Source organism: Oncorhynchus mykiss, chromosome 23 (genome assembly GCF_057628025.1).
Source record: "Oncorhynchus mykiss isolate SJ-2025 chromosome 23, ASM5762802v1, whole genome shotgun sequence".
NCBI lineage: Eukaryota > Metazoa > Chordata > Actinopteri > Salmoniformes > Salmonidae > Oncorhynchus > Oncorhynchus mykiss.
Window position 1 is genome coordinate 3,364,532 of NC_143044.1, and position 24,786 is coordinate 3,389,317.

General features: G+C 43.5%; 1 protein-coding gene across 1 annotated transcript in view; it reads left to right on the plus strand.

The window, feature by feature from the left end:
• The window catches only part of LOC110502278 (rab11 family-interacting protein 2), a 36,705-nt gene that overhangs the window by 3,444 nt on the left and 8,475 nt on the right, over positions 1–24,786 (plus strand). Inside the window, exons 3-5 of the mRNA XM_021580192.3 lie at positions 15,295–15,701; positions 17,030–17,396; positions 23,483–23,546. Of these exons, the coding sequence (XP_021435867.3) occupies positions 15,295–15,701; positions 17,030–17,396; positions 23,483–23,546 (838 nt within the window). The remainder of the gene's footprint in view (positions 1–15,294; positions 15,702–17,029; positions 17,397–23,482; positions 23,547–24,786) is intronic.

Consider the following 24,786-nt stretch of genomic DNA (forward strand, 5'->3'; position numbering starts at 1 on the left):
TTTGCCACAAGCCACCTGGGAGACACACCAAACATGTGGAAGAAGGTGCTCTGGTCAGATGAAACCAAAATTGAACTTTTTGGCAACAATGCAAAATGTTATGTTTGGCGTAAAAGCAACACAGCTCATCACCCTGAACACACCATCCCCACTGTCAAACATGGTGGTGGCAGCATCATGGTTTGGGCCTGCTTTTCTTCAGCAGGGACAGGGAAGATGGTTAAAATTGATGGGAAGATGTATGGAGCCAAATACAGGACCATTCTGGAAGAAAACCTGATGGAGTCTGCAAAAGACCTGAGACTGGGACGGAGATTTGTCTTCCAACAATACAATGATCCAAAACATAAAGCAAAATCTACAATGGAATGGTTCAAAAATAAACATATCCAGGTGTTAGAATGGCCAAGTCAAAGTCCAGACCTGAATCCAATCGAGAATCTGTGGAAAGAACTGAAAACTGCTGTTCACAAATGCTCTCCATCCAACCTCACTGAGCTCGAGCTGTTTTGCAAGGAGGAATGGGAAAAAATTTCAGTCTCTCGATGTGCAAAACTGATAGAGACATACCCCAAGCGACTTACAGCTGTAATCGCAGCAAAAGGTGGCGCTACAAAGTATTAACTTAAGGGGGCTGAATAATTTTGCACGCCCAGTTTTTCAGTTTTTGATTTGTTAAAAAAGTTTGAAATATCCAATAAATGTCGTTCCACTTCATGATTGTGTCCCACTTGTTGTTGATTCTTCACAAAAAAAATACAGTTTTATATCTTTATGTTTGAAGCCTGAAATGTGGCAAAAGGTCGCAAAGTTCAAGGGGTCCAAATACTTTCGCAAGGCACTGTATATGAATAAGCAGATTAAATATCATTCAACCTACCAGGGTGTTTACAAACACTACAGGAACAAGATAATCCACATGTATCAATCACATTTTTACTGATACTGTAGAACTTTGTTCTAAAGCTGTATCCATATCCATTGGATGCAGTGATCACAATTTCTTATTTTTTAAAATTGTATTTCACCTTTATTTAACCAGGTAGGCCAGTTGAGAACAAGTTCTCATTTAAACTGTGACCATGCCAAGATAAAGCAAAGCAGTGCGACAAAAACAACAACAGAGTTACACATAAACAAACGTACAGTCAATATCACAATATAAAAATCTATGTACAGTGTGTGCAAATGTAGAAGAGCAGGGAGGTAAGGCAATAGATAGGCCATGGAGGCGAAATAATTACAATTTAGCATTAACACTGGAGTGATACATGTGCAGATGATGATGATGTGCAAGTTTGTTCACCCTGGGGTGCAAAAGAGCAAGAGGTTAAGTAACAATATGGGGATGAGGTAGTTGCGTGTGCTATTTACAGATTGGCTGTGTACAGGTACAGTGATCGGTAAGTTGCTCTGACAGCTGATGCTTGAAGTTAGAGAGGGAGATTTAAGACTCCAGCTTCAGTGATTTTTGCAATTCTTCCAGTCAATGGCAGCAGAGAACTGGACGGAAAGGTAGCGAAAGGAAGTGTTGGCTTTGCGGGTGACCAGTGAAATATACCTGCTGGAGCGTGTGCTACGGGTGGGTGTTGCTATGGTGACCAGTGAGCTAAGGTGGGGTTTTACGTAGCATAGATTTATAGATTACCTGGAGCCAGTGGGTTTGGCCACAAATATGTAGCGAGGGCCAGCTGACAAGTGCATACAGGTCGCAGTAGTATATGGGGCTTTGGTGACAAAACGGATTGCACTGTGATAGACTACATCCAATTTGCTGAGTAGAGTGTCGGAGGCTATTTTGTAAATGACATCGTCGAGGATCGGTAGGATAGTCAGTTTTACGAGGGTATGTTTGGCAGCATTTGTGAAGGAGGCTTTGTTGCGAAATAGGAAGCCAATTCTAGATTTAATTTTGTATTGGTTATGCTTAATGTGAGTCTGGAAGAAGAGTTTACCATCTAACCAGACACCTTGGTATTTGTAGTTGTCCACATATTCTAAGTCAGAACCGTCCAGAGTAGTGATGCTAGTCGGGCGGGAGGGTGCGATCAGCAATCGGTTGAAGAGCATGCACTTAGTTTTACTTGCATTTAAAAGCAGTTGGATGACTCAGAAGGAGTGTTGTATGGCATTGAAGTTCATTTTGGAGGTTTGTTAGCACAGTGTCCAAAGACGGGCCAGATGTATACTGAATGGTGTCGTCTGCATAGAGGTGGATCAGAGACTCACCAGCAGCAAGAGCGACATCATTGATATATATACAGAGAAAAGAGTGGGCCCGAGAATTGAACCCTTTGGCACCCCCATAGAGACTGACAGAGATCCGTACAACAGGCCCTCCGATTTGACACACTGAACTCTGTCTGAGAAGTAGTTGGTGAACCAGGCGAGGCAGTCATTTGAGAAGCCAAGGCTATCAAGTCTGCCGATAAGAATGCGGTTATTGACAGTCGAAAGCCTTGGCCAGGTCGTTGAAGACGGCTGCACTGTACTGTCTTTTATTGATGGCGGTTATGAAATCGTTTAGGACCTTGAGCGAGGCTGAGGTGCACCCATGACCAGCTCGGAAACCAAAATGGTCGGTGCTCTGTTTGTTAACTTGGCTTTCGAAGATTTTAGAAAGGCTGGGCAGGATGGAATATAGGTCTAACAGTTTGGGTCTCTAGTGTCTCCCCCTTTGAAGACGGGGATGACCGCGACAGCAGAGGTGTATTTAGAGGGCAAGTTGGTCAGGATGATATCTATGAGGGTGCCCATGGTTACGGATTTAGGGTTTTACCTGGTAGGTTCCTTGATAATTTGTGTGAGATTGAAGGCATCTTGCTTAGATTGTAGGACAGTCAGGGTGTTAAGCAGTTTAGGTCACCTAACTGTACGAACTATGAAGATTGACAGGGGGGCAATCAATTCACAAATGGTGTCCAGGGCACAGCTGGGGGCTGAAGGGGGTCTATAACAAGCGGCAACGGTGAGATACTTGTTTTTGAAAAGGTGGATTTTTAAGAGTAGAAGCTCAAATTGTTTGGGCACAGACTTGGCTAGTATGACAGAACTCTGCAGTAGATTGCAACTCCGCCCCCTTTGGCAGTTCTACCTTGTCGGAAAATGTTATAGTTGGGGATGAAAATTTCCGGATTCAGACACTGCTAGGACATCCGGGTTGGCGGAGTGTGCTAAAGCAGTGAATAACACAAACTTCGGGAGGAGGCTTCTTATGTTAACATGCATGAAACCAAGGCTTTTACGGTTATAGAAGTCAAGAAATGAGAGCGCCTGGGGATTGGGAGTGAAGCTAGGGGCTGCAGGGCCTGGGTTAGCCTCTATATTACGAGAGGAGTAGGATAAGGGTACGGCCGAAGGCTATAAGAACTGGTTGTCTAGTGCGCTCAGAACAGAGAGTGAAAGGAGCAGGTTTCTGGGCGTGGAAGAATAGATTCAAGGCATAATACCGACAAGGGTATATGGTAGGATGTGAAGACAGTGGAGGTAAACCTAGGCATAGAGTGATGAGAGAGGTTTTTTCTCTTTAGGCACCATTGAAGCTGGTCACCCCTCATAGCCTGGTTCCTCTCTAGGTTTCTTCCTAGGTTCTGGCCTTTCTAGGGAGGTTTTCCTAGCCACCCAGCTTCTACACCTGCATTGCTTGCTGTTTGAGGTTTTAGGCTGGGTTTCTGTACAGCACTTTGTGACATCAGCTGATGTAAGAAGGGCTTTATAAATAAATACATTTAATTGATTAAGCCAGGTGAGGTCACCACATGTGTGGGGGTTGGAACAAAAGGGCTAGCTAAGGAATATTTAGCAGGGCTGGAGGCTCTACAGTGAAATAGGTTAATAATCACTAACCAAAACCGCAATAGACAAGGCATATTGACATTAGGTAGAGGCATGTGTAGCCGAGTGATCATATGGTCCAGTGAGTAGCTAGGCGAGCTGGAGACACAGCGATTCGGACAGCTAGCGGGCCAGGACTAGCAGATGGGCCTTCGGGGGACGTTGCAACGGGAGAGCCTGTTGAAACCCCCTCGGATGGTTACGTCGGCAGACCAGTCGTGATGGATTGGCGGGGCTCCGTGTCTGCAGTAAAAGGGTCCAGGCAAAATAGGTATTGTAGCCCAATAATTGTCTGATGGACCTCTTCGGCTAGCCGGGAGATGGGCCTAGCCTGGAGCATGCCTGGAGCTAACTGATGCTTGCTTCAGGACAGAGACGTTAGACAGGAGTAGCCACTTGGATAGCTGCTAGCTTGCTGCGATGATCCGGTGTAAAGGTTCAGAGCTTGTGGAAGGAATCTGGAGATGTGGTAGAGAAAAATCAGTCCAATATGCTCTGGGTTGATATCACGCTGTGCAGACTGGCAGGAATTGACCGGGCTGAGGCTGGCTGATGTCTGTGTTAACGGTGATCACCGCTAGCAGTGGCTAACTGACTACCAGCTAATTAGCTGGCTCGCCACTAATGGGGTTCCGGTTCTAAAAAGTGTAAAAAATTGCAGATCCGTACCACATTGGGCGAGGTGGGTTGCAGGAGAGTATGTTCCATCCGTAGATGTAAATTGAGATCGTATATATTTCGTATATACACTGCTCAAAAAAATAAAGAGAACACTTAAACAAAACAATGTAACTCCAAGTCAATCACACTTCTGTGAAATCAAACTGTCCACTTAGGAAGCAACACTGATTGACAATAAATTTCACATGCTGTTGTGCAAATGGAATAGACAACAGGTGGAAATTATAGGCAATTAGCAAGACACCCCCAATAAAGGAGTGGTTCTGCAGGTGGTGACCACAGACCACTTCTCAGTTCCTATGCTTCCTGGCTGATGTTTTGGTCACTTTTAAATGCTGGCGGTGCTTTCACTCTAGTGGTAGCATGAGACGGAGTCTACAACCCACACAAGTGGCTCAGGTAGTGGAGCTCATCCAGGATGGTACATCAATGCGAGCTGTGGCAAGAAGGTTTGCTGTGTCTGTCAGCGTAGTGTCCAGAGCATGGAGGCGCTACCAGCAGACAGGCCAGTACATCAGGAGACGTGGAGGAGGCCGTAGTAGGGCAACAACCCAGCAGCAGGACCGCTACCTCCGCCTTTGTGCAAGGAGGAGCAGGAGGAGCACTGCCAGAGCCCTGCAAAATTACCTCCAGCAGGCCACAAATGTGCATGTGTCTGCTCAAACAGTCAGAAACAGACTCCATGAGGGTGGTATGAGGGCCCGACGTCCACAGGTGGGGGTTGTGCTTACAGCCCAACACTGTGCAGGACGTTTGGCATTTGCCAGAGAACACCAAGATTGGCAAATTCGCCACTGGCGCCCTGTGCTCTTCACAGATGAAAGCAGGTTCACACTGAGCACGTGACAGACGTGACAGAGTCTGGAGACGCCGCGGAGAACGTTCTGCTGCCTGCAACATCCTCCAGCATGACCGGTTTGGCGGTGGGTCAGTCATGGTGTGGGGTGGCATTTCTTTGGGGGGCCGCACAGCCCTCCATGTCCTCGCCAGAGGTAGCCTGACTGCCATTAGGTACCGAGATGAGATCCTCAGACCCCTTGTGAGACCATATGCTGGTGCGGTTGGCCCTGGGTTCCTCCTAATGCAAGACAATGCTAGATCTCATGTGGCTGAAGTGTGTCAGCAGTTCCTGCAAGAGGAAGACATTGATGCTATGGACTGGCCCGCCCGTTCCCCAGACCTGAATCCAATTGAGCATATCTGGGACACCATGTCTCGCTCCATCCACCAACGCCACGTTGCACCACAGACTGTCCAGGAGTTGGCGGATACTTTAGTCCAGGTCTGGGAGGAGATCCCTCAGGAGACCATCCGCCACCTCATCAGGAGCATGCCCAGGCATTGTAGGGAGGTCATACAGGCACGTGGAGGCCACACACACTACTGAGCCTCATTTTGACTTGTTTTAAGGACATTACATCAAAGTTGGATCAGCCTGTAGTGTGGTTTTCCACTTTCATTTTGAGTGTGACTCCAAATCCAGACCTCCATGGGTTGATAAATTTGATTTCCATTGATAATTTTTGTGTGATTTTGTTGTCAGCACATTCAACTATGTAAAGAAAAAAGTATTTAATAAGAATATTCCATTCATTCAGATCTCGGATGTGTTATTTTAGTGTTCCCTTTATTTTTTTGAGAAGTGTATATATTTTTTAAGAAAAATATATATATACACGGGACGGGACAAGACAAACGAGACGTCCGACTGCTACGCCATCTTGGAAAAAAGTATAGTGGCTATATCCAGGAAAGCCAAAGTTCCAAAAGCTGAGCCTAAAAAGTGTATTAGAGATCATGCAAAAGATTTTGCTGTGACTCTTATGTGGATGATGTAAAACATATTTGTTGCTCTGATGTGATTAATATGGAGTCTCCAGATGCTGCACTTAATGAATTTATGAAATTGCTTCTTCCAATTATTAATAAACATGCGCCTATTAAGAAACTGACTGTTGGAACTGTTAAGGTAACATGGATTGATGAGGAATTGAAAAACTGTATGGTTGAAAGAGATGGGGCAAACGGTGTTTACTAATAAGTCTGGCTGCACATCTGACTGGCTGAATTATTGCAAATGTAGATATTACGTGACTAAAATCAACAAAAAGAAGAAGAAACTGTATTATGAAGCCAAGATCACTTTACATGTAATTTACATTCAATTATGGGCAGAAAGACAAATTCAACTCCATCTTTCATTGAATAGGATGGCTTATTCATCACAAAACCATTTGATGTTGCCAATTTATTTTAATGATGACTTATTTGGCAATGTGGGCAAACTTAGGCAGGAAAATCCAACAATGAACAGTGAGCTATCGTATTCATGCGCAAAAAAAACAAATAATAAAAGTAAAGCATTTTAAGTTAGAATTTTATGAAGTTAGTGTGGGAGAAGTGGAAAATTATTGTTATCAACTTAGATGCAAAGCTACTGAGGATGGTAGCTGACTCTATAGCCACTCCTATCTGTCATATATTTAATCTGAGCCTACAGGAAAGTCTTTGTCCACCGGCCTGGAGGGAAGCCAAAGTCATTCCGCTACCCAAGAGTGGTAAAGCAGCCTTTACTGGTTGGCCTATCAGCTTGCTGCCAGCTCTCAGCTGGCATTTCTCTGTACACAAATTAACAACAGAGTTTCAGTGTGTTAATTTAAAACAAAATTGATTTAACCTTTTTATTTAACTAGGCAAGTCAATTTAGAACAAATTCTTATTTACAATTACGGCCTACCCCCGGCCAAACCCTAACCTGGAAGACGCTGGGCAAATTGTGCACTGCCCTATGGGACTCCCAATCACGGCCGGTTGTGATCCAGCCTGGAATCGAACCAGGGTCAGTAGTGATGCCTCTAGCACTGAGATGCAGTGCCTTAGACCGCTGCACCACTCGGGAGCCCAAATAGAGAAGGGCACTCAACATGTACTGTACTGAGACAAATTACTGATGATTGGTTGAAAGAAATTGGTAACAAAAAGATTGTGGGAGCTGTACTGTTAGATTTCAGTGCAGCCTTTTGATATTATTGACCATAACCTGCTGTTGAAAAAAACTTGTGTTATTGCTTTTCAATCTCTTCCATACTGTGGATTCAGAGCTATCTATCTAATAAAACTCAAAGGTTTTTCTTTCATGATAGCTTCTCTAATGTCAAACATGTAAAGTGTGGTGTACCGCAGAGCAGGTCTCTGGCATCTAACAAGGCATGTGTGTCCATGTATGCTGATTCAACCATATACTGTACGCATCAGCAACCACAGTTAATGAAGTCACTGAAACCCTTAACAAAGAGTTGCAATCTGTTTTGGAATGGTGGCCAGTAATAAACTGGTCATGAACATGTTTAAAACTAAGGGTGTTGTATGTGGTACAAATATCCCTAAGTTCTAGACATCTGAATCTGGTAAAAAATGGTGTGGCTGTTGAACAGGTTAAGTAGACTAAGTTACTTGGCGTCACCTTAGATTGTAAACTGTCATTGTCAAGACATATAAACTCAACAAAAAAGGAAAGTCCCTTTTTCAGAACCCTGTCTTTCAAAGATAATTTGTAAAAATCCATAACTTCACAGATCTTCGTTGTAAAGGGTTTAAACACTGTTTCCCATGCTTGTTCAATGAACCATAAACAATTAATGAACATGCACCTGTGGAACCGTCGTTAAGACACTAACAGCTTACAGACGGTTGGCAATTAAGGTCACAGTTATGAAAACTTAGGACACTAAAGAGGCTTTTCTACTGACTCTGAAAAACACCAAAAGAAAGATGCTTTAGGCATGCTGCAATGAGGCATGAGGACTGCAGTTGTGACCAGGGCAATAAATTGCAAAGTCCGTACTGTGAGATGCCTAAGCCAGCGCTACAGGACGGACAGCTGATCGTCCTCGCAGTGGCAGACCACGTGTAACAACACCTGCACAGGATCGGTACATCCGAACAGCACATCTGTGGGATAGGTACAGGATGGCAACAACAACTTCCCGAGTTACACCAGGAATGCACAATCCCTCCACCAGTGCGCAGACTGTCCGCAATATGCTGAGAGAGGCTGGACTGAGGGCTTGTAGGCCTGTTGTAAGGCAGGCATGACAGACAACAACGTCGCCTTTGGGCACAAACCCACCGTCACTGGACCAGACAGGACTGGCAAAAAGTGCTCTTCATTGACGAGTCGCGGTTTTGTCTCACCATGGGGTAATGATCGGATTTGCATTTATCGTTGAAGGAATGAGCGTTACACTGAGGCCTGTACTCTGGAGCGGGATCAAGGTGGAGGGTCCGTCATGGTGTGGTCTGGGGTGGTGTGTCACAGCATCATCGGACTGAGCTTGTTGTGATTGCAGGCAATCTAAACAATGTGCGTTACAGGGAAGACACCCTCCTCCCTCATGTGGTACCCTTCCTGCAAGCTCATCCTGACATGACCCTCCAGCATGACAATGCCACCACGCACAGAAAGAGCAGTATGGCTGAGTTCCTGCAAGACAGGAATGTCAGTGTCCTGCCATGGCCAGCGAAGAGCCTGGATCTCAATCCCATTGAGCACGTCTGGGACCTGATGGATCGGAGGGTGAGGGCTAGGGCCATTCCCCCCAGAAATGTCCGGGAACTGTTACAAGAGTGGGGTAACATCTCACAGCAAGAACTGGCAAATCTGGTGCAGTCTATGAGGAGAAGATGCACTGCAGTACTTAATGCAGCTGGTGGCCACACCAGATACTGATTTTTGATTTTGACCCCGCTTTGTTCAGGGACACATTATTCCATTTCTGTTAGTCACATGTCTGTGGAACTTGTTCAGTTTATATCTCAGTTGTTGAATCTTATGTTCATACAAATATATACAGGTTAAGTTTGCTGAAAATAAACACAGTTGACAGTGAGAGGGTGTTTCTTTTTTTTGCTGAGTTTACATTCAAAGTTTGTAAAGATGGGGAGAGGTCTGTCCGTAGTAAAGAGATCAATCATATGTATTTATAAAGCTCTTTTTACATCAGCCAATGTCAAAGTACTATACCGAAACCAAGCCTTCAACCCCAAACAGCAAGCAATGCAGATGTAGTAGCACAGTGGCTAGAAAAAAACTCCCGAGAAAGGCAGGAACCTAGGAAGAAACCTATAGAGGAACCAGGCTCTGAGTGGTGGCCGTCCTCTTCTGGCTGTGCCGGGTTGACATTATGAACATCTTGGCCATGTACTGTTAAACGTTCATAGATGACCAGCAGGGTCAAATAATAATCACATTGGTTGTAGAGGGTGCAACAGGTCAGCACCTCGTGAGTAAATGTCAGTTGGCTTTTTTTAGTTGAGCATTCAGAGTTAGAGACAGCAGTTGCAGTAGAGAGTCGAAATCAGAAGGTCCGGGACAAGTTACTACGTCCTGTGAACTGCCGCAGGCAGAACAATTGAAACTGCTTTTTGACACCACACTCCAAAAAGCAAGTTCTGCAGGCTCTAGTTTTCTTATTTTAATTATTGTCCAGTCGTGTGGTCCAGTGCTGCAAGGAAAGACCTAGTTAAGCTGCAGCTGGCCCAGAACAGTGCGGCACATCTTGCTCTTCATTATAATCAGAGGGCTGATATAAATACTGTGCATGACAGTATCTCTTGGCTAAGAGTTGAGGAGACTGACTGCATCACTTGTGTTGAAAATCCATATCAAAATTGCATAGTCAACTTACACACAACTCTGACACACACGCTTACCCCACCAGACATGCCACCAGGGGTCTTTTCACAGTCCCCAAATCCAGAATAAATTCAAGAAAGCGTACAGTATTTTTATAGAGCCATTATTGTGTGTAACTCCATTCCATCTCATATGGCTCAAATAAACAGCAAACCTGGTTTAAAAGAACAGAGCAAGCAACACCTCTCCCCTGTTTGACCTAGATAGTTTGTGTGTATGTATTGATATGTAGGCTACGTGTGCCTTTTAAATAAAAAAAACAGACTGAGGAGTATTTCTGTATGTAATTAAGCCCTTTTGTGGGAAAAATACTAATTCTGATTAGCTGGGCCTGGCTTTCCAGTTGGTGGGGAAGGGCACCTGCCCAGTCATGTGAAATCCATAGATTAGGGCCTAATGATTTCATTTGAATTGACTGATTTTCTTATATGAACCGTAACTCAGTCAAATCTTTATAGTTTTTGCATGTTGAGTTTATATTTTTGTTCAGTATATAATATTTAATTTATAAAACAGCATTAAAAAAAAAAAATCAAGTCGTGACCCCTAGTTTGCGAACCGCTGGGGTAAGAATTAGAATACCCTACCTCAATATTTGTAGCCATAGGTGATAATAGCTCTCTGGGAGCTGATTCGTCGTCACTATTGTGGAATAATTATAATGTTAAAGTAAGATTGGAAAGGGAGAACGCTGATCAGAGAGCAGTGCTGAATTTATTTTGATCCTATCCGTATTGACACAGGCCACAACGACGCACTGGGAAACGCATGTCGGCTGTTGTAGGAACGATGTGAAAACACTCGTAAGCCTACATTCCACCGCTCTCGGGAAACCGGGCCCTGTAGGATGGGATCGATAAACCAGGAAAATTCTCCATCGTTTAAATCTCCAGTTTGGGAACATTTTGGCTTCCCGGTAGATTACAACAGCGATGGACAAAGAGTTAACAGTACTATGTCGCCACTGCTCAACGAAAATAGCCTATGCAGCTGCCAACACCTCAAACATGTTGGCAAATTTATGTCGACATCACCATAGTGTTCCCACCACCTGAGCAAGACGGAAACGCAAAAAAACATCACAACTTTTTCTTCCCTCTGCATTCAAGCAGCCCTTCGCAGCTGGTTCTGACCGTGCCAAATAAATTACAAGAGCGATAGGCATGTTTATAGCCGCGGATATGCGGCCATTACTAACTTCGCCCTCTCGCACCAATTTTCAGCAAACGGGTAGGACCCGCTCTATATATAAGCAATGGTGCATTGTGTTGCGCTTACTACAGATGGATGGGCCTCCAGTGCTACGCAAAGGTACTCAATGACGGCCCATCACATTATCCCAGAGTGGGAGATGAGAGATACTGTGCTGCAGACACACTCCCTTTATGAGTCACACACAAGTGCACATATTTTCATCTTTGTAAGAAAACATCATACCATAGGCCTATACGATGTCTGAGCCATGTTTACACATTGATTTCACACACATATTGCACTTTATTTTAGTGTTGCTGAGTAATCGTGTGTTTTCATTTAAGAAAATACAAAGTGTTGGTATTCTGATTGTGCTCTCACCAGTCATTATATGACTCATGATCATTTATGGAATCGGGAATACCAACGTTTTGTATTTTCTCAAATTAACCAAAATTAACTACAGTAACTGTTGGTGTTTATTTTTCCCGCTCTACCGAAACCCCAAAAAAGCAATACGTACTAAACTGGGTTTGGTGACCTGTTTCACCCCTAGTTACCTGTACATCTGTCTTGTTGTGACACAGGCTACGCCATTGTGCTAGTTAAAAGATGTGCTTTGTTGACACCGAACAATGAATCAAGAGGTTAGTCTTTTGAGAATAGACTGCCTTTCATGTTGTAATTGAGTTGACTGGGTGCAGCCTTTGTAGGTGGTGAACTAGTCCAGCGAGAACAGCAGTCAGCAGGCCATCAGATTATCTTTCCTGTCTAATAGCAGCAAACTGTTCCACCTCAATTCCAGCAATCACACAATCAACAAATGGCAATACTGTCCTTGCTTATTCTTGCCTTATACTGGAATTGAGATGGTAAACTGTCATTTATGGACATGGCATAGTCTAAACATTATGTTGTGCTCTTTTGGGTATTAGCCTATGCTAACTGAATGTGGTGGAACTGGCCAAACATGTCTTGTTACTAATTCTGACTCAAATGATATATATTTTTCCAGTGGTGTGAATGTATGGAAAAAACACTACACCAGCTCCACCCAATCCAGTTGCGCTATTTAAAGTTATTTTTGGCTGTGTAGAATAACTATGGCACAATGTGTTGTAGTTAGCTAGGCCTAGGCTACATGATGAGTAAGCCTCCATTCTGCTCAGAGGAACAGGAACATAAGAGGATCTGGTGTCAATTAGCCATTGGTACATTTCATCATGCAAACATTAGCACACTTCCTCTTCACCCATTAGTTGGGGAGAATTGCGATGTGTCATAAGCAACCGTTGATGGTAGTATTTATTTAAGGTGCCGGAGCTGATGCACCTCCAGGGTTTGCAGTCATTCAAGTACAGAGCTGTTGTGGAGATGTCAATGTACCAGTATTTAGTCATCCCACACAACTGACTCAACTAGAATGAGCCCAAGGCCCACTCTTGTGCTGCCATATCCAAATACTGGAGCAGTCCCAATTTGCTAACTAGCTGTGTCCGTCAACTGTATTTTCAAGCTGACACAGACTCTCTTCCCCATCTAGACATTGAGGTAGGCAGCCCCTAATTATCGCACACCTGTGTTGATTGTGAGGAGTTTCTCAGAGGTCTTGGTAGAGTGGGAGTATTGTGGTTCCAGGCAGAGGGAGGTTTATCTTGGCCTTGACACCCATGTGAAGTACAGGGCTGGCCCCCTCAGCAGCATGCTGTGGCTCCTAGATCGTGCTCCGAAGGACAGAGCACACTATGTGAATAAGGCTAGCTTGACCAAGAGGCCCTTGCCTTGGAGGTTCTTTAGCCACAGTTTAGGGCAAAAAAACATCACGCCTGTCCACTTTTCCAATGACAGAAGTAGCCTATAGCTTGAGCAGACAGAGGTTGTGCTCATTGAGGAATTGTGGAATTTACCAGAGCACCTGCTGTTTGAGAGGTGGTTTAAATGTTGACTTTGTATTTTGAGTGAGCTTTGTTCCCAGTTCTACATTGTTGCAGTCGACAAACCATTGGTTTTAAAAGACCAGACCAGTGGTCACAAACCGGTCGATCGCGGTCTACTGGTCGATCTCCAAAGCATTCCTAGTCGATCGCCAACCATTTCTATAAAAAAATAAAATTATAAACCACAGAGTTTCTAAACCCAGAAGCGCAACTTCGTGAGATTCAAGCTTATTTCTTAAGTAGTTTAGCATGTTATTACTCCAACCTTGTGATCGTGACAAACTGACACATTTTAATGTTTGTCTTAAACAACTTTATATTGAAGGAGTGCCTTTTTGATTTGACAGCCTACACATGCGCAGTTCGGCGGGAAACGACCGTTTGGATCCGACGACGTGTTTAGCTAGCCAACGTCGCCATGACGTCGCCTCAAGTGTGATCGGGGATTTCTATTGGAGAAGCAGTTTTTGCCTGTCTTTGATAAAGCCTTGCGTGTTTTTATATTTGTTTCACGCTGTTTGTAGTAGGTGCACTTGATTCAGCTGGCCTGTGCGGGGTAGTCGAAGTGTCTCTATTTTGAACCATTTCATGTGTCTGAAGGTACAAACTCCGCCATCAGCTGGAAGACAGTGTCTTCTTTTTGGTCAGTCTCCCTCCGCTGAGATTGACCATCAGATGCAGGCACCATCAGTAAAATAAAAAAGCTAATTATTTCAATTCATGCTCACTCAGCTATGCCTCACAAGTAATACAGCAAATTATCTAGTACCAAGTGTGATCATATACTTCAAGTTTTAAAATATAATGATACAATTGTCTGAGTAAAACAACATTGCAATGACATTGGCAGGGAAATTCAAGCATATCCAATATGCATTTTAATTGGTTAATGTTGCATAGGCTTATGTTTTTTAAGTCATGTTTTTTTATTTTTTTTATCTGAGCGCTTAGACCTCAGCCTGCATTTTGACTTAAAAAGTGATCTCACCACAACGGTTGGTGACCACTGGGCTAGACCTAGGCTATGGAGAAGCCAGCATTCTCATTAGCATGTATGAGTTGCATGGTTATCCTGCACCATTGCCTTTGTAATTTCCCAATTGCTTGTCGTAGCAGTTCTGAACAAAGGCCAGATTTGTGCAAATGTCACCCCTTTTTCTCACAGCGAAGGCATCAATCGTATTACTTCCAGCAGAAAAGGCCGAGGTTAAATAAACAGGAGCAGAGTAGCAGAATGGCCTTGATGAACCATATTATTCAACATTCTTTTCACGATTCAGACCATCACAGTTAGCAGGGAATTATGTTTATCCCTCGTATAATATGTATTCACAGGGAGACGAAAAGCTTCAAGTGACGTCGCCTGTGGATTTATGTGAGGTGAAATTGGGGACTTCCACCACAGACATTTTACCCTAATAATTTATTGAATACACAAGTTGTTACTCTTCCTCAGGGAAATGTGTCGGACTCAAACAGTTTTTTGATCCCCACTTTTCTAATAATTTCTTCAAAATGAAATGGCTCAACTCACTTAGGTACTCTCAGATTTCTGTGTTGTACGTTTACTGATAGTTTTTACCTCAGTCGATAGAGCATATCACTTTAGCCCATTTTTGAGCTAACATTTCATAAACAAAGCCTAGAATTTAGATGAATTAATTAATAGGCCTATATTTTCAACTGATTTAAAAAAAAAAATACTTACACCAATATTTCCATGTGGAAAAAGGTCTGAACATGTTCATAATTCATACATTTTTAAAAGGATGAATATGTAACCACCCCTGTTGCTATAACAAACCTAAATGATCTCAGAACAAAAACAAATAGCTTTAACTTGAACACCTGATTTTTTTCTTTGATGTTTTCATCTTATATTCCTGTATTCATTTTAATGTGCCACTAACAACAAGTACCTGTCTAGTAATTATCCCTATGTCCTTCTTTCAGCTGGTACTCTTTGGACTCCAGGCCAGGGAAGAAGAGGAAGGAGAGAGGGAAGATCCAGGTCAGCATCCAGTTCATGAGGAACAACATGACGGCCAGCATGTTCGACCTTTCCGTAAAGGACAAGCCCCGCTCGCCCTTCACTAAACTCAAGGACAAGCTGAAGGGTCGCAAGCACGATGGTGGCTTCTCCGACACCTCCTCAGCCATCCTGCCCCGCTCCGCCATGTGTGACTCGGAGACCCTTCGCCAGCCCAGTGCTCTGGACCATCAGCCCCAGCCAGAGCCCAAGATCAAGAGACCCTTACTGGCCGGCTCCCATAAGCTTTCCGCTGCCCACTCCATGTCTGACCTCATTGGCACCCACTTCCGCCCCAAGCTGGACTCTATGAACTCAATCGAGGAGCTCGGTAAGGACAGCAGCTTCTTCTAGTGTTAGGCCTGTTTTGTTACGTTACAACCTTATTATAAAATGAATTCAATATTTTGTTTCCCCTCAACAATCTACTACATACAATACTCCATAATGACAAAGCAAAAACTGTTTTTAAAATACATTTTTTCAAATGTAGCATTTAAAAAATATATATTTATGATATTAAATACGCATAAGTATTCACACACTTGACTCAGTACTTTGTTGAAGCACCTTTGGCAGTGATTACAACCTCAAGTCTTCTTGGTAATGACGCTACAAGCTTGCAGATCCTCTCAAGCTCTGTCAGGTTGGATTGGGAGTGTCACTGCACAGCTATTTTCAGGTCTCTCCAGATATGTTTGATCGGTTTCAAGTCCAGGCTCTGGCTGGGCCACTCAAGGACATTCAGAGACTTGTCCCAAAGATACTCCTGTGTTGTTTTGGCTGTGTGCTTAGGGTCGTTGTCCTGTTGGAAGGTGATGCTGCAGCAACTTCGCAACAAGATGCTGCCATCCCTGTGCTTCATGGTTGGGATGGTGTTCTTCGGCTTGCAAGCCTCCCCTTTTTTCCTCCAAACATGACAATGGTCATTATGGCCAAACAGTTCTATTCTATCAGACCAGAGGACATTTCTCCAAAATGTACGATCTTTGTCCCCATGTGCAGTTGCAAACCGTAGTCTGGCTTTTTTATGGGGGTTTTGGAGCAGTGGCTTCTTCCTTGCTGAGCGGCCTTTCAGGTTATGTTGATATAGGACTTGTTTTATTGTGGATATAGATACTTTTGTACCCGTTTCCTCCAGCAGCTTCACAACGTCCTTTGCTGTTGTTCTGGGATTGAATTGCACTTTTCGCACGTTGAACTCTAGGAGACAATGCATCTCTTTCCTTAGCGGTATGACCGCTGCGTGTTCCCATGGTTTTTATACTTGCGTACTATTGTTTGTACAGATGAACGTAGTACATTCAGGCATTTGGAAATTGCTTCCAAGGATGAACCAGACTTGTGGAGGTATACATTTTTTTTTTACAGTGAATTATAAGTGAAATAATCTGTCTGTAAACCATTCTTGGAATAATTACTTGTGTCATGCACAAAGTAGATGTCCTAACCGAATTACCGAAATTATAGTTTTGTTAACAAGAAATTTGTGGAGTGGTTGAAAAACAAGTTTTAATGACTCCAACCTAAGTGTATGTAAACTTCTGAATTCAACTGTGTGTGTGTATATATTAGTACCCCTAAGGAGACATACATTTTTTGTGTGATTAGTATTATTTCTATAAAAATATCAGTTATTTTGTTTGTTGTGTTTCTTAGAGAAAGGGAGTGGTGCCGCCCCTCACAGGCGCTCCCAGAGTGAGGTGCAAGGCTACCAGAACACAGAGGAACACTGTGACCCTTTTACTGATATCAGCGATGGCCTGCCGCAGAAGTACGCCACCCTTCCTCGCAACCGCAACCCATTTGAGGTGGAGCAGGGCCAGCTGTGGGACCAAGGGGAGAAGAAGGAGAAGAAGGAGAAGGTCAGCCTACTTGAACGTGTGACCGGGAAGAAGGATGGACGCAAGACCGACGGGGGCCGTTCGGGCAGCTCTGGAGACCTGCGCTCGCCCAATCCATTCAACAGTGAGTCTCAGGGCGACATCCAACCAACCAACCCCTTCAGCTCACACTACAAAGCAAGGTAAAGCTTTCCACGTCCACACAACTATGTTTGGTATCTAAGCCAGGGTCATGTTCATTAGGCATAAAACGTCAAAAGAAACTTACTGAAACATGTGGGGACTACCTGGGCTTAGCCAATAGGAAACTGACCTTTTTCATTTTCCATTGAAAAACATTTTCCAACGCTTTAAATTGCGTGCTTTAATGAACACGACCCAGATGCACATGTATTGCACAGTATTCCAGATCCCTTAGAGTAGTTTCAAATATTAGAAGACTTACAAAACTGAATGGCTTTTGCGGTCCATGTGCTTTCGTTAGGTCAGCTGGCTTATTCAGGACGAGTTAGGTAGCTAATACAACTAGAACTTCCACTACAAAACATCGCAACATGCTTTTAGAAGTCAAACAAAGTAGGCTGTCATTGTAAATGAGAATTTGTTCTTAACTGACTTGCCTAGTTAAATAAAGGTTAAATACACTGCTCAAAAAAAATAAAAAAATAAAGGAAACACTTGAACAACACAATGTAACTCCAAGTCAATCACACTTCTGTGAAATCAAACTGTCCACTTAGGAAGCAACACTGATTGACAATACATTTCACATGCTGTTGTGCAAATGGAATAGACAACAGGTGGAAATTATAGGCAATTAGCAAGACACCCCCAATAAAGGAGTGGTTCTGCAGGTGATAATCAAATCAAATTTATTTGTCACATACACATGGTTAGCAGATGTTAATGCGAGTGTAGCGAAATGCTTGTGCTTCTAGTTCCGACAATGCAGTAATAACCAACGAGTAATCTAACTAACAATTCCAAAACTACTACCTTATACACACAAGTGTAAAGGGATAAAGAATATGTACATAAAGATATATGAATGAGTGATGGTACAGAGCAGTATAGGCAAGATGCAGTAGATGGTATCGAGTACAGTATATACATGAGTAATGTAGGGTATGTAAACAAAGTGGCATAGTTTAAAGTGGCTAGTGATACATGTATTACATAAAGATGCAGTAGATGATATAGAGTACAGTATATACATATACATATGAGATGAATAATGTAGGGTAATGTATAATGTAAACATTATATTAAGTAGCATTGTTTAAAGTGGCTAGTGATATATTTTACATCAATTCCCATTATTAAAGTGGCTGGAGTTGAGTCAGTGTGTTGGCAGCAGCCACTCAATGTTAGTGGTGGCTGTTTAACAGTCTGATGGCCTTGAGATATAAGCTGTTTTTCAGACTCTCTGTCCCAGCTTTGATGCACCTGTACTGACCTCGCCTTCTGGATGATAGCGGGGTGAACAGGCAGTGGCTCGGGTGGTTGTTGTCCTTGATGATCTTTATGGCCTTCCTGTGACGTCGGGTCCTGGAGGGCAGGTAGTTTGCCCCCGGTGATGCGTTGTGCAGACCTCACCACCCTCTGGAGAGCCTTACGGTTATGGGCGGAGCAGTTGCCATACCAGGCGGTGATACAGCCCGACAGGATGCTCTCGATTGTGCATCTGTAGAAGTTTGTGAGTGCTTTTGGTGACAAGCCAAATTTTTTCAGCCTCCTGAGGTTGAAGAGGCGCTGGTGCACCTTCTTCACGATGCTGTCTGTGTGGGTGGACAACCCAGCAGCAGGACCGCTACTTCCACCTTTGTGCAAGGAGCAGCAGGAGGAGCACTGCCAGAGCCCTGCAAAATGACCTCCAGCAGGCCACAAATGTGCATGTGTCTGCTCAAACAGTCAGAAACAGACTCCATGAGGGTGGTATGAGTGCCCGACGTCCACAGGTGGGGGTTGGGCTTACAGCCCAACACCGTGCAGGACGTTTGGCATTTGCCAGAGAACACCAATAATGGCAAATTCGCCACTGGCGCCCTGTGCTCTTCACAGATGAAAGCAGGTTCACACTGAGCACATGTGACAGTCTGGAGACGCCGTGGAGAACGTTCTGCTGCCTGCATCATCCTCCAGCATGACCAGTTTGGTGGTGGGTCAGTCATGGTGTGGGGTGGCATTTCTTTGGGGGGGGGGCGCACAGCCCTCCATGTGCTCGCCAGAGGTAGCCTGACGGCCATTAGATACTGAGATGAGCTCCTCAGACCCCTTGTGAGACCATATGCTGTTGCGGGGTCCTGGGTTCCTCCTAATGCAAGACGATGCTAGACCTCATATGGCTGGAGTGTGTCAGCAGTTCCTGCAAGAGGAAGGCATTGATGCTATGGACTGGCCCGCCCGTTCCCCAGACCTGAATCCAATTGAGCACATCTGGGACATCATGTCTTGCTCCATCCACCAACGCCACGTTGCACCACAGACTGTCCAGGAGTTGACGGATGCTTTAGTCCAGGTCTGGGAGGAGATTCCTCAGGAGACCATCCGCCACCTCATCAGGAGCATGCCCAGGCGTTGTAGGGAGGTCATACAGGCACGTGGAGACCACACACACGACTGAGCCTCATTTTGACTTGTTTTAAGAACATTACATCAAAGTTGGATCTGCCTGTAGTGTGGTTTTCCACTTTCATTTTGAGTGTGACTCCAAATCCAGACCTCCATGGGTTGATAAATTTGATTTCCATTGATAATTTTTGTGATTTTGTTGTCAGCACATTCAACTATGTAAAGAAAAAAGTATTTAATAAGTATTTAATTAGTATTTAACATTCATTCAGATCTAGGATGTGTTATTTTAGTGTTCCCTTTATTTTTTTGAGCAGTGTACATTGTTTTACTCTTAGCTGTTTCATAAAAATGTACCTTTTCTAAGCTGTTTCACTGAACTAATCATATCAGGTTCCTGTGTTACACTTATGTAGTGTTAAACATAATGTTTGCCCATATTGCTCGTTTATGCACTCACTAGTCAGTTTATTAGGTACATCCATCTAGTACCGGGTCGGACCCCCCTTTGCCTTCAGAACAGCCTTAATTCTTCAGGGCGTTGTACAAGGTGTCAGAAACATTCCACAGGGATGTTGGTCCCTGCTGACGCAATGGTATCACAAAGTTGCTGCAGATTGGACGGCGGTACATTCATGCTGTGAACAGTCTGTTCCATCTCATCCCGAAGATGCTCTATTGGGTTGAGGTCTGGGGACTGTGCAGGCCACTCAAGTAAAATGAACTCGCTGTCATGTTTCTTTTTCTTCACTCAATTGTCCAGGGTGATCGGGTGCCCACTGGAGCCGCTTCTTATTGATTTTAGCTGATAGGAGTGGAACCTGGTTTGGTCGTCTGCTGCAACAGACCATCCGTGACAGGGAATTATGCATTCTGCTGTTCTGCACACCACTGTTGTACTTCGCTGTTATTTGTACATTTGCTGATCCCTTGTTAGCTTGCACGATTCTTGCCATTCTCCTTTGACCTCACTCATCAACGAGCTGTTTTCACCCACATGTCGCCCACATTTTCCACAGGTCTGCCACAGACTGGATGTTTTTTGTTTGTGTGAAAAGCCCAGGAGGGCAGCCGTTTCTGAGATACTGGATCCGGCACGCCGGGCACCCAACGATCACACTATGCTCACAAAGTCGCTTATGTCACTTGTTTAGCTCATTCTAATGTTCAATCAAACAATAACCGAATGTGTCGATGCCTGTCTGCCTGCTTTATAAAGCAAGCCACGTCTGTAGGAGCAATACACCACCGCATTCACGGAAATGTATCTAATGAAATGTCCGGTGAGTGTATATCAGCAGTAGCATATAGTTATCCATGTGTTGGCCAAGGTTTCTTTATCATACTATACAGGTGTCATTACTGGCTTTAAGGGGCAATCTGCAGTTGCTACTTCCATTTTTATACCTTATAAATTCATTATGTAAACTAGGGCTGGGACAATGCCAGTATCGCGATACTCGTTAGTATCGTGTCAAGGAAACAAAACAAAAGCGTATTTAGCCCTAATGTTGGAAACATTATGTTGTCATCCAGAGTCACATGTATTTGTTTTCCAAGCTATAGCACTATCAGGTACCAAGGTAAGACCCAAGTGCAGACTGTGTGAAGTAACAATGTTTATTGTAACAACGGGCAGGCAAACGACAGGTCAAGGCAGGTTAGGGGTCGATAATCCAGAGTAGAGGCCAAGGTACAGGATGGCAGGCAGGCTCAGGGATAGGCGGAGTGGTCAGGTGGGCGGGTACAGGGTCAGGACAGGCAAGGGTTAAAATCCAGCGAGGACGATAAAAGAGAAACTGGAAAAAGCAGGAACTGAGACACAAAACGCTGGTAGGCTTGAACAAACCAGACGAACTGGCAACAGACAGACAGTAAACACAGGTATAAATGCACAGGGGGTAATGGGGAAGATGGGCGACACCTAGAGTTGGGTGAAGACGATCACGAAGACAGGTGAAACAGATCTGGGCATGACAAGCACATTATTTTACATACAACAGTTTTTGGCACCGACAGAGATGGTCCCCTCGAGTCCTTAGGAAACTATGCTACTATGCTATGCTTTTGTTTAATGTATAATTGTTTTACATTGGTAGCCCAGTAAATCTTAAGTGTTATTACACACAGCCAGGAAGAACTATTGGATATACAGTTGAAGCCAGAAGTTTTACATACACTTAGGTTGGAGTCATTAAAACTCGTTTTTCAACCACTCCACAAATGTCTTGTTAACAAACTATAGTTTTGGCAAGTCGGTAGAGACATCTACTTTGTGCATGACACAAGTCATTTTTCCAACAATTGTTTACAGACAGATTATTTCACTTATAATTTACTATCACAATTCCAGTGGATCAGAAGTTTACATACGCTAAATTGACTGTGCCTTTAAGCAGCTTGGAAAATTCCAGAAAATGATGTCATGGCTTTAGAAGCTTCTGATAGGCTAATTGACAAAATTTGAGTCAGTTGGAGGTGTACCTGTGGATGTATTTCAAGGACTACCTTCAAACTCAGTGCCTCTTTGCTTGACATCATGGGAAAATCAAAAGAAGTCAGCCAAGACCTCAGAAAAATAAATTGTAGACCTCCACAAGTCTGGTTCATCTTTGGGAGCAATTTCCAAATGCCTGAATGTACCACGTTCATCTGTACAAACAGTACAAGCAAGTATAAAAACCATCAGACTACGGTCTGCAACTGCACATGGGGACAAAGATCGTACTTTTTGGAGAAATGTCCTCTGGTCTGATGAAACAAAAATATAACTGTTTGGCCATAACGGCCATCATTATGTTTGGAGGAAAAAGGGGGAGGCTTGCAAGCCGAAGAACACCATCCCTCAGAAAAGGGGAAGAAAGGCATTTTTGTAGACCTCCACAGGTCTGGTTCATCCTTGGGAGGAGTTTCCAAACGCCTGAAGGTACCACGCTCATCTGTACTAAAAATAGTACGCAAGTATAATCACCATGGGACCATGCAGCCGTCGTGTATGTATGTATGTATGTAGGTAGGTAGGTACATTTCTCCAGCGCCATCCCTTAGCTCCGCCACCAAATCAGTGGTGGAGTGTCCACTTTGTTATTGTTCGCACTACAGATTGCCCCTTTAAAGCTAGAATCCTTAGTTGCTACATCCATTTTTGACTTATAAATAATGATATATATACCCATTGATTCTTGAACAATATAACTTCTAAATGCCATGTGAGCTTCGGTCAACTGTCGTACCCCATCAGAACCCAAATATATGCTTGATTTATTCCAATGTTTGTAAACAAATTAAATGCAGAAGAACACTGTATAGCCACATCATTTGTTAAAACTATAATTGTGATATCATGGGATGGACAGTCTTTGTATCCATAACCTTGTCTATGAATTCGCTTTTTTTTGTGAAACCGGGGCGGTGAGAATGCCTTGTTATTGCTTCAGTTAAGGAGTGTAGCTTTAAGAGAAGCTCGGCTTGATAACAGACCCCTCTTAGCCACACTGAGATCTGTCACACAATTAACCTCGCACTGTAGGCGCTAGTCCATCGTCTTTACAGCTACCATCGTACACTACCGTTTTGTGGTCACATTTATGTTTAAGGCAAGATGATACAGGGTGATTTAACCGTGTTGGTAAACATGATTTTATTTTTTATTTTATTTTTTAATGATTTTTGTCATTCCTTATTGTATGTTTTGCAGTGATAAAAAGCCCACCAGCAATGAAGACATCCGGAAGGCGCGAGAGAAACATGGCAAGAAAAATGTAAGAGCTCACCGTACACACTTTTAGTGATTCAATCTCAAACAAGGTTTACATTGGTAGGAATAACCCTTTCATAAAGAGCATGGGGGGAAAAATAAAGGGGGAGAGAATGTCAAAAAGCATGGGCCTAGTTTCAGAACACCACCAACTTTTAATTGAGTAGCTCTCCCTGATCTTACATGACATTGCAGTTTGTGAGGTTGATCTCTGAGCTGTTGTCTCTTCTTTCTTTTACACTTCACGATGAGTGTAATTTAACTAATTAACAGCTGAAAACAACGGCCATCATCTCTGATTGGCTCATCATTTAAAACCGTGTGAAGTTTCGGTCTCTCTAAGGTCAGGTAAAGTTATATTATATCGTACTGGTACCATAATTGGAGCACTATGTAGGGATAAATATGTGTGAAATTGTCATTGGATTGATGAGGGGGTTTATTTGCCACCTTAGTTTTGTCATTCCCCCTCCCCCAAAAAATAAAAAGCACAAAACATGCTCTGCTGGTGCATAATTCTAGTAGTTGCTGGCAATTACACTCCTGAATTAGTTTAACGTGGTAAGAGAGCCATGTCCAAAGTGATGTTGAAATGAGAAACCGGGATTCTGATAATGGCTTTCCTCACCTCTCATTGTGGGTGTTGAGGAGTTATCTTAGCCACATGTGCCCTTCCATACACTCTATTGCAGAGCCTAGCAGAAATGAACTGGCTGTTTCAGGCCCTTGCTAATAAACCAGTGAGAGAGGAGGGGAAGGATAGTGAGAGAGTTCAAAGAACAGAGCTTTTAAATTCTCAAAGTAGACCTCATTAGATGTAGTAATGAGACAACTGGAGAATGCCAAGTGTGCTCGCCTTATCTACTTCTCACTACTGATCGCAGAAAAATTGTCTTCGCTTAGCTAGTTCATGGTCATTTCTAGGCCTCTGTCACCAGCCACTACAGCTTCTGGCTGTGTAGCTTTATATAATATCTGGGGCTCTTTGGTGTGTGAATCGGACGCCGTTGCTCATACAGTATAGTTAAACTGAGCTTGTAACTTGATTCATGTTAGGAAAATATCTGCTAAATTGGTTGTCCTGATGACTGGAAGTGCAAAAGGCTTATTTCTTAGTATATTTTCCCTGTTTTGTTTCTAAAAGCATATTCAGTTCCCGAGTAAGCAGTCGCTAAACCCCCAATCACATTTTTCTCTGACCGAAAACAAGAGGCATATTGCAGAGTTACTTTCGACTTTGGCCT